Source organism: Stegodyphus dumicola, chromosome 12 (assembly GCF_044657685.1).
Source record: "Stegodyphus dumicola isolate Sdum_Otavi_A_Nest chromosome 12, ASM4465768v1".
NCBI lineage: Eukaryota > Metazoa > Arthropoda > Arachnida > Araneae > Eresidae > Stegodyphus > Stegodyphus dumicola.
In genome coordinates this window covers 19,395,117-19,413,461 of record NC_140779.1, presented here as the reverse complement: position 1 = coordinate 19,413,461, position 18,345 = coordinate 19,395,117, and the positions used below count along the sequence as shown (strand labels likewise).

At 34.1% G+C, this 18,345-nt stretch overlaps 1 protein-coding gene across 1 annotated transcript in view; it reads right to left on the bottom strand.

Annotated features, from left to right (window-relative positions):
- The window catches only part of LOC118179507 (neprilysin-1-like), a 402,935-nt gene that overhangs the window by 149,351 nt on the left and 235,239 nt on the right, over positions 1-18,345 (bottom strand). The window contains exons 5-6 of the mRNA XM_085827523.1: positions 17,458-17,541; positions 15,277-15,485 (exon numbers count right to left, since the gene is read on the bottom strand). Of these exons, the coding sequence (XP_085683649.1) occupies positions 15,277-15,485; positions 17,458-17,541 (293 nt within the window). The remainder of the gene's footprint in view (positions 1-15,276; positions 15,486-17,457; positions 17,542-18,345) is intronic.

The following is an 18,345-nucleotide window of genomic DNA, read 5'->3' as shown; positions in this document are numbered from 1 at the left end:
ATCGAAACCCTGTAATAACACAATAAGGTCATCTGCATAAGCCTGTGACATGCCAGGTTCCTCCCGTAGAAGTATCAAGAGTGAGTCGAATACCAGGTTCCACAGGAACGGAGAAAGAATACCACCCTGCGGACACCCTTTAGTAATAATCTCTCTTTACTTCATAGTCAGCGAGACTAACACAGATATTCCTGTTTTTAATCATGAAGATGACCCATCTAGTTATCATAGGGTGAATATGACTTCCAGTAAGGGCCTTATGTATTTTCTCGAAACCGATGTTATCAAAGGCTCCTACAATATCCAGTAGAATCCCAATGGCAAAGTGTCCGTCTATAATTGTTTTTTCTATTCTCCACACGAGTTGGTGTAAGGCTGACTCAGTGGAGAAGCCAGGCCTAAAACCGTGTTGGTCTAAGCCAAAGGTATGTTTCAGATTATTATCTGACTGGAGGTGCCAGAAAATCAATCGCTCCAACAGCTTAAGCTGGAAGGATGTTAGCGTGATCATTCTAAAAGAGTTTGGTTTCTCATATGTATCTTTTCCTGGTTTAGGAAGAAACACACCTCGTGAAGTTCTCCAAACCTTAGGAACATATCCTAAAATCAAACTGGACCTGAATATGTCCACGAGAATGTGACCAAAAATATCCCAGCCTTTCTGAAGCAGAATTGGGTAAATGCCATCGTTCCCTGGAGATTTAAAGGGAAGAAATACATCAAGGGCCGCTTTAGCCTTTTCAAAATTCACAATTGTCTTAGCAAAATCCAGATCTAATGGATTATGAAGTAGTTCCAATGGATTTTCCTGGGGGTCAGAGGTGACACTTTTGTCCTCCAGATGAAAATTCAACATGGTCGAAAGTGTATCCAAAGGGTTTATAGTATAACTGCCATCAGGTCGCATAACCGATGAGAGTTGAGACTCCTGAGATCTTTTAAGAATCTTATATACTCTGGCAGTCTCATGGTAGGACAGAATATCTGTGCAGAACGATCTTCATGAGTTGTATTTAGTTTTCCTGATTTCACTTTTAAATTTCCTTTGTAGAATTTTGAAGTTAGACGAGTTAACTTCAGATTTATTTCTGACTGCTTTCCTGTGAGCTCTCCGAACCTCTAGGCGGAGGCTTTCAAGCTCCTTGGTCCACCAAACTCTCTTGCTAGGAGAGTACTTCCTTCGTTTGAGAGGGCATGATGCATGATAAGATTCAATAATGATATTTGTCAAATTGTTTGCTTGAGTATCAAGCTCCTCGACTGTACAATTATTGTCTAAAACCTGAAGGTTAATGACATTAGAAACCAGGAAATCCTTATAAAGGTCCCAATTTGTGTTTTTAATGTTTCTGAAATATTCAGCTGGAATTTCATCTCTAATACAAAATTGTATAAGGTGATGGTCAGAAAGTGAGGGATTGTCACTTACATGCCAATTCTCAATAAGGTTATAAATATCAGAAGAAGTTAATGTGAGGTCAATGACTTCTTCTCTTCTGTTAACAAAGGTGGGGCGATTTCCCCTGTTTACCCAAGTTAGGTTGGTATTCATTATAAGTTCCATGAGTTTTTCTCCTCTAGGATTAGTATCAGAACTGCCCCATGACAGGTGGTGAGCGTTAACATCACCACCAATAACCATAGGAATATTGTTTATTTCGCAGAAACTCACAAGATCTATAAATTCTTGCGAAATGTTAAGGTCATAAGCCATGTAAACCGAGCAAAAACAAATGTTTCCTCTCAGTGAACTGTTTATGTCCTTAATTAAAATAGCAGTTAAATCCTCTGATGTAAATTGGGATAATTTCATAGCCTTTATATTTTTAGAAATGTAAATGCTAGTTCTAGGTCTTTTATCAGGTCCCTCTGTCGAAGAGAAGTGCGCGTTCATGGGCCTACCAAGGATTTTACCCTTGTACCCCCAAGGTTCTTGAATTAAGGCAACAAAAGTGCCTTGCTTACCTAATTGGGCAGGTAAATTGTATGAAGCTGCTCTGCTATGTTGCAGGTTTAACTGACTAACCTTAACCATTAAAACAGGTTAAATGAAAGAAAAGAACTTACCCTGAAGGATTTTAGGAGAGACTTAGTTAAAAGTTGCATCCTTAGCATACTACTTCAAAGGAAGTAGTGACAGGGGAGAACTATTCAGATGTCTTCTCCAGAGCGTCCAAAGAAAGCTCTGGTTCCGACTCCTTTTCGGTCTCCCTTTCTTCCGTCAACTGTTTCTTTGGAGGATCCTTGGGCGAAGGAATTGATTTCTCCTGTTGCCTTTGTTCCTTCAACTGTACACAGCCACGGGCACCACAAAAAAGTTTAAAATTCTAGGCCTCCAGATAATCCATAAGTTCATGTTCTACTCCCAGCACCAAGGTATTACCTCCGTCTCCAGGGATAACTGCCTTGATGGCTATCTTCTTAACATCCAGCCCTTGTTACAGGCATCAAGGAGCTTGATGTTATCTTTTGGTGACCTGTTACCAGGAAACCAAGCGAAAAACCTCTTCATGGGGGGTCTGTCTCCGGGAGCCATGGCATGATAACCTGGATGGTTTTCTTCAGGGCCGGGTAGATCATTAATTAAAGTCTTTAGGACGTCCACAGTCTCCTGGTCCTCACATGCAATTTTGAGGCCATTCGGCTGCAGGACTGTCTTATGGACCCTGCAGGTGGTGATAGAGCCATCGATAATTCGGTCATCAATTATAGAGGTGATGAAATCTGAATCCACCGATGTTATGTCTCTGGAATCATCCTTGCAGACGATTCGCAGAGTGATTGCCTTTCTTGCAGCTTGACTATATAGCCGTCGTTTCTTGAGGGCCATTTCCGGGGTGTCACCAGCAATGCGTTCTCTCTTACGAGACTCTTCATTGCTTGGATGGTTCTTCCTCACCGGTTTGGAGGTTGCTCCAGAGGTCCCAGCTTTATCTGTTTTCTCTTTCGCTCCCTTCTCCCCAGAGATCGAGATCCCTTCCATGGCCCTCTCCAGTCGTTTCCGCTCTTTCTGGCGTTGCCTTTTTTCTCTTCTTTTATTTACAACCTCCATCATTGGTGACTGGTCATCCGCTTGCGCATCTGGCACAGTACTTCTGACAGAGGAGTCAGTATCCATCCCCACTGGGTTCAAGGCGTCCGTGTCCGAAGGCACATTCACCCTTTCACCAGCGGTTCTGGTTACAAATGTTCTTACTGATAATCCTTAATCTTCGCTATCTTTCTACACCGTAATTTTCAAGATAATAAAGCCTTTGTAGAATGGGGCAATGTATTTTATCCCATTCCTCATGAACAGCTCTCTCAAATCCAAGGATTATAGGTCGACGTCCAGGCAATTCGATTTTTTTAAAATTCCCAAAGTTAACACAATCTGCGGATGATACATCAAGATATTTAGTAGGGATATGAGTGAAGGGTATGGCTTTGATACACATTTCTTCTTCCATTTTTTTTTCCAGGATATTAATAGTGGATTTTGATGTGAGGCTGTTTGGTCTTGATGCAGTTCTATTGATTGACGACACTGTGGATAATACCAAAGATTAATCTATTGTGACAACATTTTCCCATTTTTGTCGGGATGATTGTTTCTCACAGAGAATTGTGCAGCGCGTTCTGCTTTATGTGATGTGTCGAGGAGAAAGACGATGCACATTACGTTTTTTTTCGCCTTTTTCAGATTCAAATCAACATTAATCACTTTCTTTTTTTGCAGTTGAAACTGAGCATTTTAATGATTATACGACTGACCTTCTAAGATTTTCTTTTAAAGTTCTTTCTTTTCACTATTTTAGTGGCTCTTCAAAAAAATATAAACAAATCTAATGGCTCTTCGAATTAAATAATCATTTCTGACAATTTCAACACAATTCTATTTTAAACTTTAGCAAATAGAGAAATATTACAGATTTACAAAATTCCATCTTAAAATTTAGTTAGTTACACTAAATAAAATATCAACAGAACATCTTCTGCTGCCATTCTTATAATGAATAATTTTTTTCTTTAATTGTGAATTCGCGATTTATCGCCTGCAATTTAAATTCCTTAGAATAGTACACTAATCTGGGAAGAAAATGAAACTTTAGGGTGATTTTCTTAACAACCAGCAACGTTTATAAGTTTTATTATTATCTATAACTCCAAAAGCAAGAAAATTATGGATACAATAGGAGCAAGATTCGAATCATAAATCTAGTACAGAAAACATTATTTGAAAAACGTAGCAAGAAACTGATGTATGGTACCAATCTCTAGTCTCGCAATTATGTATTTTTTTATTTGAATCTACAGTGAAAAAATAAAAACAGAAGCATGAATAAGTGGATGAGTCTGAAAAATAATTAATGGAAATCAAGTAGTTCGGTAAACAGCGCGTATAATAAAATGTAGTATCCAGAATATAATGTGCTCCTTCTTTATTATTAAAATATGATATTTAAAAAAATAGATTTTTGCTTTTAAACCAAATAGTTTCATGGGTATCTTCTGAACGTGCTTCAGGGTTTAAAGTTAAAAATCATCATTTCGTTACATTTTGCGTCTCCACTATAAAACGGCGTTTTACTTTCCAAACAGTTGTCACCAAATATTAGAACCCTGCATTATATTTAAAGAAATTAAATAATGAAGAATCTGCATGAATGTATGCACGTTTCTGGCATTGCGAAAAAGCAACGGTACCTAGAGACATCAAAGTTTGAATAACGTAGTCCTCCACTCGAATATGGGCGTCTGAAAGCCCAAATTTGGAATATGGAATTTGTTTTTTTATACATTTCATAAAACTTTAAAAAATCCTTGATTAACAAGCAAAATGATTTCAAAGAGAGAAATGGCAACACTGTAAACGAAAAAAAAAACATTTGTATCTCCTGCGAGCGAGACTGTGTATAGGAAATTCTAAAGATATGCTCTTTTTAAATATTTTATGATATTGCTCTTGAATTGAATTTTATGGTTTAAGTCCGAAGAACATGATAAATTAATAAATTAATTTAGCAGACAAAACGTGTAATGTATATAACTCCAAAGTCTCTTTTGGAGTTATATAAAATCTGAAAGCTTTCAGATTTTTATAATTTTATTAAATTTTTATTTCCAATTTGGAGCCCTCCATGTTACCAAGACACGTGCCCTTCGTCCCTCACTTTCGTCCCTAGTTTTCTGCACGTTTGTAATACCAAAAGACGTAACATGCTATTATTTCTTTTTTCATACGAAAATGAAGAATAAAAGTATACAATTTGAAGGCTGCCTTTAAAAAAAAATCTGATGTGTACACCACATGACTTCCTTTTATTGGAATATTAAATTGGAATATTAAATTATACGAATTTTTTCTTGCATTTCATTTAAACTTATTGGATTGAATTAAATCTACTTCGCCGACAGCGCACAAACCACAATAGAATAAATGCAATGTTTAAAATTCACTCTACTATTTCTTTACCATAGCGACACTCTGGCGCTAGATCCACTTAACAGTATTAATAATTATATAACAGTTAACTTATATAATAATTCTATAACGGAAACTAAGTTAACTGTTATATAATCCAATAATTATATAACAGTTAAAGTGTATATTTCGTTCATATTATATAATTCATAATGCACAAAAATTATATCATTTAAAGAATAGAATTATCTAATCGTTGCCACATGTTCTATTCAAATACTATAATAAAGCTAGAATGATGTATAAAAGAAATTAAGCAAGAAAACAAATAGGAAACAGTTTTTCACAGACGACTGAGTATTTCTCATTCAATTAATTCAGTTTTTACTTCGCGAGAAGGCAAAATTACATAAAAACTCAAAATATCTATATTAAAAATTACGAAGTAAATCTTAAACGCTTATTTCCTCGAAAACATGCCAGAAAGAATTAAGCATGATTTAATTGGCAATAATAAATGAATGCGTTATCTTTGTTGTTGCGAAGCTAAGTTTCTCTAGATTGGCAACAAATCCACTAGTCTCCTGTTTCAAATGTAAACATCAATGGTCGCCATTAAAAAAAGGCTTAGCGGTAATTAAGCAACTTTAAAATTGCTGATAATTCTAAAAATATTGCACACAGATTTACTAAAGGCATAAAACCCTTAACCGGAAGATAAGAACAACATAATTCAATCATTTTTAAAGCACAAAATGTACAATTTACAAACATATAAGAGTAAAGAAACTGAGATCACTGAGCCGGGTAACAGAGTGGATATATATATAAATATATACGTTTGGTGCGGCCGATTGCAACCAAAATACGAGGTGCACATCTACATGTTATAGCAGTCCTATATACAAAATTTCAACGTTCTGAGGCTACTCGTTTTTGAGTTATGGGAGATACGTACGTACATACTCACGTACGTACATACGTTCGTACAGACGCCACGAAAAATTCTCTTCAGAATTAATTTTAAAGTAGTTTTATAACTTTTTTGGAGGAAACAAGTCTTGTCTTTTATTCTGTCCTTACGTAGAGATATCACGCAAAAACATCGTTAAATTGCATTCGATAGCGGTCAAAATGGATATTTTCGTTGAAATATGCTGCCTGAAACTTTTCGCGATTACAATACTTCCTTTTTACTTCGTACAAGGAAGTAAAAACACTGCTCTGCGAGCGGAAAAATTTAACATTCAAATTTCATTTAAACTAGGATTTAAATTGCATTGTTACTTTAGCATCAAAACATTGTCGAAACGGTTTCTTTTGCAAGTTCTGAAGAACGAAACCAAAACGAAAAACAATTATTGTACATGAAAGTGAGTATGAATAAAACTACATTATTCGGCATCTCTTTTATTTCGAGTGCCAAATAACGTTATTTTATTTGTAATCGGAACAAATCAGATTCAAATATTCATGTTCCCAGAAAACAGTTTTAGAATACAGTTCTTCTGATTTGCAAATAAAAGAACTCGGCAGTTTTGATAACTTTACCATTTGCAAGCAAGAACTAGAAACTGCATAGCAATTTGCCTCCATTTCCCAGCATTCATTTGCGCAAAACCTGGTACTTTTCATCTAGCACGCGTCTCCACTACTAGTTAGAAAAGGATTAAATTTCGAGCACGGATTTTAATTACGGAAGAGATAACGTAATTACTATCCTTCGTTCTATCTCTCTGTGGCAAGCGGAACTGTAATTACCCCTTCTGCACGCGTGCTCTGATAAGAAGATGGAAGGACGGATTAAGGGAGCTCTGATTGTTCGTGTCGAGATGAAACGGGAACATATGTTTGCGATAAAGATTTGCACGAAGCGAGAGTGAATCATTCCATGTGCTGTCTGGATGCCTTCCATCTGGAACTAGCTGTGAACTGAAAAAGAGTTGCTTTCCCACCGCAGCACGCGATTCGCCAGACACATTTAAAATTGCAGTCTGTATGTAATGAGATTTTACAGGAAGTTTTCGTGACTGACCTTAAGTCTGGAGAAAGTTAAGTATACAGTATTCAGCACAAAATGATATAGAATTAAGCTTAAAAAACCATATTTTTTTAACGTTCGTATAATGGTTTATCACTGAAAGAAAATCTGATGTGTACACCACATGATTTCCTTGTACGGAATATTAAATTATACACATTTTCTCTTGAATTTCATTTAAACTTATTGGATTGAATTAAATCTACTTCGCCGACAGCGCATAAACCACAATAGAATAAATGCATTCTTTAAAATTCACTTTGTTTACCATAGCGACACTCTGGCGCTAGGTTTATTTAACAGTATTATATTTCATTCATATTATAACTCAGAATGCACAAAATGTATATCATTTAAAGAATTATCTAATCGTTGCCACATGTTCTATTCAAATACTATAAAAATGCATTCTTTAAAATTCACTCTAGTATTTGTTTACTATAGCGACACTCTACCGCTATATTCACATAACAGTATTATATTTCGTTCATATTATAACTCATAATGCACAAAATTTATATCATTTAAAGAATAGAATTATCTAATCGTTACCACATGTTTTATTCAAATACTATAAAAATGCATTCTTTAAAATTCACTCTAGTATTTGTTTACTATAGCGACACTCTGGCGCTAGATTCACTTAACATTATGATATTTCGTTCATATTATAACTCATAATGCACAAAATTTATATCATTTAAAGAATAGAATTATCTAATCGTTGCCACATGTTTTATTCAAATACTATAAAAATGCATTCTTTAAAATTCACTCTAGTATTTGTTTACTATAGCGACACTCTGGCGCTAGATTCACTTAACATTATGATATTTCGTTCATATTATAACTCATAATGCACAAAATTTATATCATTTAAAGAATAGAATTATCTAATCGTTGTATTCAAATTCATTAATCATGTTCTATTCAAATACTATAATAAAGCTAGAATGATGTATAAAAGAAATTAAGCAAACAAAACAAATAGGAAGCAGTTTTTCACAGACCACTGAGTATTTCTCATTCAATTAATTCAGTTCTCACTTCGCGAGAAGGCAAAAATTCATAAAAACTCAAAATATCTATATTAAAAATTACGAAGTAAATCTTAAATACTTATTTCCTCGAAAAAATTCCAGAAAGAATTAAGCATGATTTAATTGGCAATAATAAATGAAGGCGTTATCTTTGTTGTTGCGAAGCTAAGTTTCTCCAGATTGGCAACAAATCCACTAGTCTGCTGTTTCAAATGTAAACAATGAATGGCCGCCATAAAAAAAGGCTTAGCGGCACTTAAACAACTTTAAAATTGTTCATAATTCTAAAAATATTGTACACAGATTTACTAAAGTCATAAAAACCTTAACCGGAAGATAAAAACAACATAATTCAATCATTTTTAAAGCAAAAAATGTACAATTTACAAACATATAAGAGTAAAGAAACTGAGATCACTGAGTCGGGTAACAGATTGGATATATATATAAATATATTTATATACGTTTGGTGCGGCCGATTGCAATCCAAATACGAGGTGTGCCAAAATAAACATTTAGTGCTAATTTATAGCATTATTTATCTGCCAAGCTGAAATTTCTTTGACAATTCTTCTTAAGACACACAAATAATTCTTTTGAAAAGGAGGGGAAAATAAATCTCCCTTTCTAATCCTTTATTTTAAGATTAGTTTTTTGAAAAATGTGAATATTTCCAGAGGTCCATTTTGTTCCAGTTAGATTATAGAGACAATTATGTTTTTCGGAGCGAGAAATGTGACAAATTAACAGTCCTGCTCAGGGATTTCAGCCAGTTACCTCCTAAACTGCCGGCATGATGTGCCAACCACTTACACGAGAACATACACAGCTGAGTGCATTGATTTATTATATTGTTGTCCTCGTAAAGGCCGACTGCAAAGAGGCAAGAGAACCAATGGATCAAATCCAGCAGATTTTAGTTAAGTCGCCACAGGAGAGGTTGTTAGGTTGTTCGAAATGACAAATGAGAAAAACGGATTTTCTGTCTAAGCGGGATTTAAACCACGGAACCACAGTCCTTAAATCTGAACATGCAAACTTCTTACCCATCGTAAGTACACAATGAGAATGCAATATTGATTTACAAAGTAACCATTCTTTAAATTTTTTTTCTTCAAATCATCCAAGAAGTGTTTTAAAAATTAATTATATTTCCTTGAAGGTTTTTACATTCGTCAAAATTTATAAACATTACCGATGAGTTCAACTGTCTTATTTCCGATTCAAACTCCTCTAACTTTGAATTATTGGAGAAATGGCGCCACTTACTAGTTTGCATTTGATATTGCTGTAATAATGAAAGCTGATTAGAATACAATGAGTGATCGGTTAACGAACATAATCTATTGCAAGACTATGTTCGCTATCCGAATTGTTCGTTAACCGATCATCGATTTACCATAGATCTTTTTGTGAAATCGATTAATTCGTTTTGGAGACCCTAAAGATTAAATTAAAGAAAAGGATGTATAATTTCTTATTAAGTTTATTAAAAAAATACATACATACAGTCTTGCATATTAATCACTCCTTTTCATTTTTTGTTTATGGGGTGTTAAAGAACATGTCCAATGTCGATTGCTTTTTCTCTCTTTTTCAGGATTTTCCTGAAGCGATTAATAGCATTGTCGTTGTAAAGATCCCCAACCCTACTGACATCAGCTTGGTTTGGGTGCCATTCTAAGACCATTGCTCTGACATCCTCCCACTTCTTCAAAAGATCTTTAATGGCAGATGTCGGCATTGATCCTCTTTCGTCTTCCTCTTATTCAGAACATTTCGCTGTGTTTCTTGGTGTTCTTCATTCAAGATTTCTTGGAATTCTTCCGTCGTCAATTCATCTTCTTATTCCATTATGAGCTCTTCTATTTCATTCTTGTTCACCTCCAATTCCAAATGTCTAGCTGTTGTCAAGATTTCATCCATAATTTCAGGAATGTCTTCCTGATCACCTCCGTCTCCTTGAACGAAGGATGGGTACAGCTTTCGCAGTTTTGTTTCCAGTATAGAAATTTGAAGTTTAATAGGCAGGCAACATAATTCAAGAGAGACTAAAAATGATTTTTGTTCCGTTAGTTTTGGCAACCCTGCACATTATGCTCCGTGAGCCGAGAAGTGTTTATTAGAATTCATTTTTGTTCGTTATCCGAATATGTGTTCATTGCTCGAACACAAAACTCTTTCTTGAAAGTGTTCGTTGTCTGATTTGCTCGCAGTCCGAACTGTTCGTTAACTGATCACCCACTGTACTGTTGCTTGTAAGAAGAGACCTGTGCAATATAATTTCTGAAAATATATAAATACTCTTCCAAAATAAGCCCTAATTTGAATTTTGCTTCAGTGTTAATTTCATGACAAAGAAGAATGCGTTCATTGAGTTGATGTTCTTTTATGACAGCTAAAAAATTAAGATTTGTCTAACATTGTTAAAGAAAAGTAGTGTTACTGAACACGTGCATGCAATATCAACAGTTTTTATTTTAATGAATGTTCTATTATGTAGTAAAGAAAGATGAAGTGAATATACGTTTCAGTTTTACGATTTCGCTATTGTATTAAGTCATATCATTTTTAAAAGTTCAAGCATTTTATAAAATCATTAGTTTTGTTTAAAGAATAAAAAATTTAAACATCACTTACTGGAATGTTTTCTTATTATATTCTCTTAACGAAACTTGAAGATATTAAATGCTTATCTAAAAGTTCTATTTATATTATGTTTCAGGCAAGGAATTCAATTATTGTAAGATAACTATTTCTATAGTTAATAAAAGAATATCTTCACGAATTTGTTTCTCATTTTCCTGCTAAATAATTAACAGAAAGCATTACAACTATATCATAGTTAGTTCAGCAAAAGTTTCGAATTGTTTTTGAACTCGTATAATTTCTGTCTTATTACAACATTGTTTTATTTAAAACTAGGTAAGAAAAAAAAAGTTGATACTGCTTGTAATAAAATTCGTGTTCAATATTGTCATGCAATGTTTCATATTTCTTTACTGCAATTCGATACAAAGATTTTACGCAGGGCAATCAAAGGATTTCTTACTTAAACAGCATTTACACTTCGATATTTTACTGATGGACAATATAAAGCGTTAGAATTTTGACGCAATCAATAAAGATATTTAAGGGGTATCAGAAACCCCTATACCGACAATGTTAAATTGGCCATTTTCGATGTACCTTTTCTCAAAATCTGCTGTAGATACAAGCTTGAAATTTTTTCTGTAATTAAAGTATACCTATCCGATTATACTGAAAAGAGCTTTTGAAACATTTTGAATTTTAGAGTAAATTACAGGATATTTTGTTAGGTATAGTAAAATTTAGCACTTATCTCACACAAAAAAAATAAAAAAAATTTTTTTTCTAAGTTTATTACAAAAAGCTCATTTCAGTGAATATTAGGGAACCTAATAAATAAGCCATAAAAAGTTTAGATACCTGTGAGTAGTAGTTCCTGAGAAAAGGTACATCGAGTATAAAAAAATCACGTTTGGAGAAAAAAGCGTTTTTATGTAAAATTCCTCATTGATCCAAGCAGTAGATGACAAATTAAAACTAGATTTTTTTACAGTTCTGATTTTCATAGAGATTAAAGAATGGTATTTTTAGAAAGATAAAAATGTAGAGAATTTGAAAATGCAAAAATCCCAAATCACAATTTTTTGAAGATTTTGGGGTTCTAACTCCCCTTAAAGTTACTTCTCGTTTGATTGTACATTTTTTTATCAAAAATAAATTATCGAATTTCTTGCGAGGACTGATGGTCACTCGTTCGTTTCAGAATCATTTCACTTAATATCTTCGGTTATGGAAGTAAAAGTGTTAATAGTAAGTGCCGTTGGTCAATATCATATTTGTCACAGTTGGTTTGGTTTGGTTTATTTAATTATGGCAAAGCACACTAGGGCTATCTGCCTAAGGGTAGGGATGCCTTCGTGGAGAACTTTCTAAGGAAAACTGACTCGTATACACGTTACACATGGGGAAAACCACGAAAACGCCCATGCAACCAGCCCAATTGCCGGAATTTGAGCAAGCCTAATTGGGGCGCATGTAGACTCAGGGTCTTCATCTCAAGTTATACAAGGCCATTTGATCAAATTCTTTGATTTGCCATCCCTGAAATTCTGAAAAAACAATTCCTTTTAATTGAAAAACGACGCTTTCCACTTGGTTGAGACGTTCGTAATAAAGTGCATGCCACGCAGATTACTTTTTTTTTTTTTTTTAAATAAAACTTTGATGAGTAATTATTTGGTTCAGTCTATAAAAAGCGAGTATCTCATAATGTTTATAATTTCAGTACCTTAATGATTTTGTAAATTTTATCAAAATATTACACATTGCGTTGGATCTATTTATAGAAAGTGGCGGTCACATAATTTCTTTCTTTTTAAATGACACTTCAATTACGCAAAGATATTCAAGCAAATGGATTTTGAATTCTTTACATCGTTCTTCAGCTAAACTGGGTATATTATAAACAAAAGATTCCGCAGCAATAAAAATTTTGCACCTGATAAAAGAAGAAAATGTGAAAGCGCACACATGCACAAAAAAGTTATAAAGTATTTCTCCCGCTTCCCTAGAGTGCCTTCGTAGTGTAGTGGTCTGCATGCTGGGCCGGTAATCCAGAGGTCCGTGGTTCGATTCCCGGCAAAGGCGGTTGCTAAATTTTCATCTCTCCGGCTTTTCCAATTAACCTAATGTGTCTACTAACTGATAGAAGTTCTTTGGTTAGAACAGTATTCTAAAAGACATTTTGTGAATTATCACTGAGTTGTCAGTACCACAGAGACAGGGGAAAAGATGTAAAGGACTCTTTTATTATTTCAAATAACGTTTATCAGACGGCAGCAACTCGTGCTTACAGAAGACAAAAATTATGGCTTGAATTAAAGATAATGTATGAACTAAAGTTAATGAGACTAAATTTAGCCTTACAGCTTCAATATTAAAAAACATCTGATGTGTGCACCACATGACTTGCTTGTAGGGAATATTAAATTATACGCATTTTTTCTTGCATTTCATTTAAACTTATCGGATTGGTAAATCTACTTCATCGATAGCGCATTAACCACAAAACAAAAAATGCACTCTTTCAAATTCACTACATGTGTTTACCATAACGACACTCTGGCGCTAGGTTCACTTAACAGTATTATATTTCGTTCATATTATAACTCAGAATGCACAAATTTATATCATTTGAAGGAAATCATTGCCACATGTTCTATTCAAATAGTGTAATAAATCTAGAGTAATGTATAAAAGAAATTAATCAAACAAAACAAAAAAGAAACAGTTTTTCACAGACGATTCAGTATTTCTCATTCATTTAATTCAGTTATCACTTCGCGACAAGGCAAAAATACATTAAAACTCAAGATATCTGTATTAAAAATTACGAAGTAAATCTTAAACACTTATTTCCTCGAGCAAATTCCAGAATGGATTAAGCATGATTTAGTTCCCAATAATAAAAGGAGGCGTTATCTTTGTTATTGAGAAGCTTATTCTCTAGATTGGCAACAAATTTACTATTCTGCTGTTTCAAATGTAGACAAGCAATGGCCGCCATGGAAAAACATTTTACGCTTAGCGACACTTAAATAACTTTTAAATTGTTGATAATTCTAAAAATATTGCATACAGATTTACTAAAGGCATGAAAACCTTAACCGGAACATAAGAACAGCATAATTCAATCATTTTGAAAGCAAAAAATGCACAATTCACAAACATATAAGAATAAAGAGACTGAGATCACTGAGCCGAGTAACAGAGTGGATATATACATATACATATATTTGTATACTTTTGGTGCGGCCGATTGGAACAAAATATGAGGTGCACATCTACATGATATAGCAGTCCTACGTGTAAAATTTCAACAGTATGATTCAACAGGCTACTCGATTTTGAGTTATGCGAGATACATACATACGTTCGTACGTAAATTGCATTCGATAGCGGTGAAAACGGATATTTGCGTTGAAATGTGATGCCTGAAGCTTTTCGCGATTACAATACTTCTTTTTTACTTCGTACAAGGAAGTTATAACGCCAAAACTGGCTTTGATCTAAGTCGGCATAAACAAGCCTAATTGCAGAAGTAACTCAACGCAGAATACTGATCGCTGGAGACTCAAATTTAGCAACGTGGTCTTCAGACAGACAGAACACGCTCTAATTTTAATCTCTGAAACCTCCCTTTAAATACTCTCTACTTTCTGTTATATTCCGGTAGAGAAATATAAATGAGATGTATAGGTAAGAATATTAATATAAAATAACTAGTTAGAAATTTAAATGATATTTGAAAGTAATTTAGTTTAAAGGAAATTTTTCTGAGAATCACGAATGACTAGCTCTGCTTCCGGTTACATTTTTTTTTTCATGTAGTATAAATTGATTCAAATCATCCAAAAACCTTATAGGGTAATTATTTTCCGATTGATTTACTTAAAATTAACAGTCTCCTTATTTTATCCCAAGATATATTCTCAGTAACAATATGTAATACATTTCTAATTACTATTTCTTATTTTTAAATAAAATTTAAATATTTTCTGAAAAATCTGAAAACGTCCAGTGTTTCGGCCTTGATTACAGGTTTGTTAGCTCATTACTAACTTCTAATTTCCTGTTATTTTCTTTAGAGACAAAAATATGAAAACCAGCAGGTTATAGTCTATTGCTGCAGATGCAGTCATTTTTGCATCATTTTAATTTATGTTATGATACTCTGCAGACACAAAAGATGTTTGACTTACATGCAGAAGGTAGACTGAGGAATTTCTGTCATCTGGAGCAACGAAGGTGTGGAAGAAAGGTTGGACCTGATGCACGTGCAGCATGGCCAGTCGCCACTCGAGGTCAACTTCTGATTTATTCCATCGATGATCTAGAATAGGCCACTCACCAATACCAGAGTCAGTCAACAGCTCGCGCAGTACCTTCACAGATCCATCCTCTATGCTGCCTGAAATTAGTGAAGAATATTCAGAAATAAAACAAAATCACATTGAGAAAATATATTAACACAATCCTTTCTCGAATATAATTTCTCTACTTCTTTTCTACTCACAATTTAGGATGCCTTTAAATTAAACAAAGCTCTATACTCTTTGTTTCAGGGATCTATCATTCTAAAACGTTAAATTAAGTAAAGCTTTCTACTCATTGTTTCAAGGAATCTATCATTCCAAAAAGTTAAATTAAATAAAACTCTATACTCGGGGTTTCAAGGGATCTATCACTCCAAAAAGTTAAATTAAGGAAAGTTCTATACTCCTGCTTTCAAGGGATCTATCATTCCAAAAAGTTAAATTAAGTAAAGCTCTATACTCGGGGTTTCAAGGGATCTATCATTCCAAAAAGTTAAATTAAGTAAACCTCTATACTCGGTATTTCAAGGGATCTATCATTCCAAAACGTTAAATTAAGTAAATCTCTATACTCGGGGTTTCAAGGGATCTATCATTCCAAAAAAATAAATTAAGGAAAGCTCTATACTCGTGCTTTCAAAGGATCTATCATTCCAAAAAGTTAAATTAAGTAAAGCTCTATACTCGGGGTTTCAAGGCATCTATCATTCCAAAATTTAAATTAAGGAAAGCTCTATACTCGGGGTTTCAAGGGATCTATCATTCCAAAAAGTTTAATTAAGTAAATCTCTATACTCGGGGTTTCAAGGGATCTGTCATTCCAAAAAGTTAAATTAAGTAAAGCTCTATACTCGTGCTTTCAAGGGATCTATCTTTCCAAAAAGTTAAATTAAGTAAAGCTCTATACTCGTGGTTTGAAAGGATCTATCATTCCAAAAAGTTAAATTAAGTAAAGCTCTATATTCGTTGTTTCAAGGGATCTATCATTCCAAAAAGTTAAATTAAGTAAACCTCTATACTCGGGATTTCAAGGGATCTATCATTCCAAAACGTTAAATTAAGTAAATCTCTATACTCGGGGTTTCAAGGGATCTATCATTCCAAAAAGTTAAATTAAGGAAAGCTCTAAACTCGTGCTTTCAAAGGATCTATCATTCCAAAAAGTTAAATTAAGTAAGCTCTATACTCGGGGTTTCAAGGGATCCATCATTCCAAAATTTAAATTAAGGAAAGCTCTATACTCGGGGTTTCAAGGAATCTATCATTGCAAAAAGTTAAATTAAGGAAAGCTCTATACTCGTGCTTTCAAAGGATCTATCATTCCAAAAAGTTAAATTAAGGAAAGCTCTATACTCGTGCTTTCAAGGGATCTGTCATTCCGAAAAGTTAAATTAAGTAAAGCTCTATACTCGGGGTTTCAAGGGATCTATCTTTCCAAAACGTTAAATTAAGGAAAGCTCTATATTCGTTGTTTCAAGGGATCTATCATTCCAAAAAGCAAGTAACGGTGTACTTTTTCTAAAACTTTGGGCAGCATTATTTTCAAAACCCGCAGAGGGTTTCAAAGAAGTATTGCTATTTAAACGTTATGAGCTTATAAGGTATTTTCTTTTTCCTTTCTACATGCCTTCGTGACGCAACCGTTAGCACACTCGGCGTATATTCGGGAGATCCCGGCGGGGGCATTACGGATTTCTTCAATTTCCTTTGTTTGAAAAGCTCTAAAATGATTTTACAGTGGCGACCGAACTAAAAGGTGGTGGAGGATAATTCTTTACCACAAGATTTGGGATCTCCAGTCGTCCTTTAAAAGTGGGAGTATATAAATTTATTTTCTCCCTTCTTTCTGCATGCCTTCATGTTGTAACTGTTAGCACACTCGGCGCGTTTTGTGAGGTCCAGGTTCGAGTCCCGGCGATGGAATTACTCATTTTTCATGGTTTCTGCTTCAAAAACTGATTCAAAATTTTGCTTGAAAAATACACTGGATCCAGAAGAGCAATTTACGATTTTAAAAGTAATCTATAACAAGCCTACGATGTTAAAAATTATGAACAAGTAACTCACTTGTATTCATGCAGGAAGTATACAGCTTTTTAACTTTGAGTATGGCATCAGAGTCGTTCACTGAGACAGGTTGTTCAACGAGCTCTAAAAATATGGAAATAATTGAAATTAACAAGGCAGTATAAGCAAAGCATCATTATTGTTAATTGACTGAGCAAAGTTTAGTTCAGGACAGAAAATTGTATTCAAAACGTCGCATGAAATTTTACTCGCTCTCCCTTCCTTTTTAAAGCCCACCAGCGTCCGAACGGTAAAGTCGCTGAACACTGGTAGTTCAGTCCGAGGTTCGAAACCCACGAACGGGCTGGCTGCATGGGCGTTTTCGTGGTTTTCCCCATGCGTAACGTGTATACGAGCCAGTTTCCCTTAGAAAGTCCTCCACGAAGGCATCCCTCCCTTTAGGCAGATAGCCCTCGTGTGCTTTGCCCTAATTAAATACACCACCCGTCCTTCTAAAAAGAAAATTGGTTTCATGTTTCATTATTTAATATAAAATTGAAAATATTTTTCAGATTAATTTATGCTATTATTATTTATTAATTGTTCAAATTAATTTACGTATAATTTTAATTATATGTTCATTTTATTATTAAATTATGTTATAATTATTAACAATTATCACTGTTATATGTCAATGATTTTTATAACATGTAATTGTGGTATCTATAAAATATTAAAGAATTAATTAAATTAATTAACGAAAATAATATTTAGCCCAAAGGGCCGTTAGCCCAGATGGGCTATAAGTTTCGAAACGGCATTCTGCGTCGAATGACTTAACTGCGGTGTATCACATTTCAAATTGTTACCACCAAATATTATTGCCCTGAATTATATACACTAAATAATGAAGAATCTGCATGAAAGTATGTATATTTCTTGCATTAC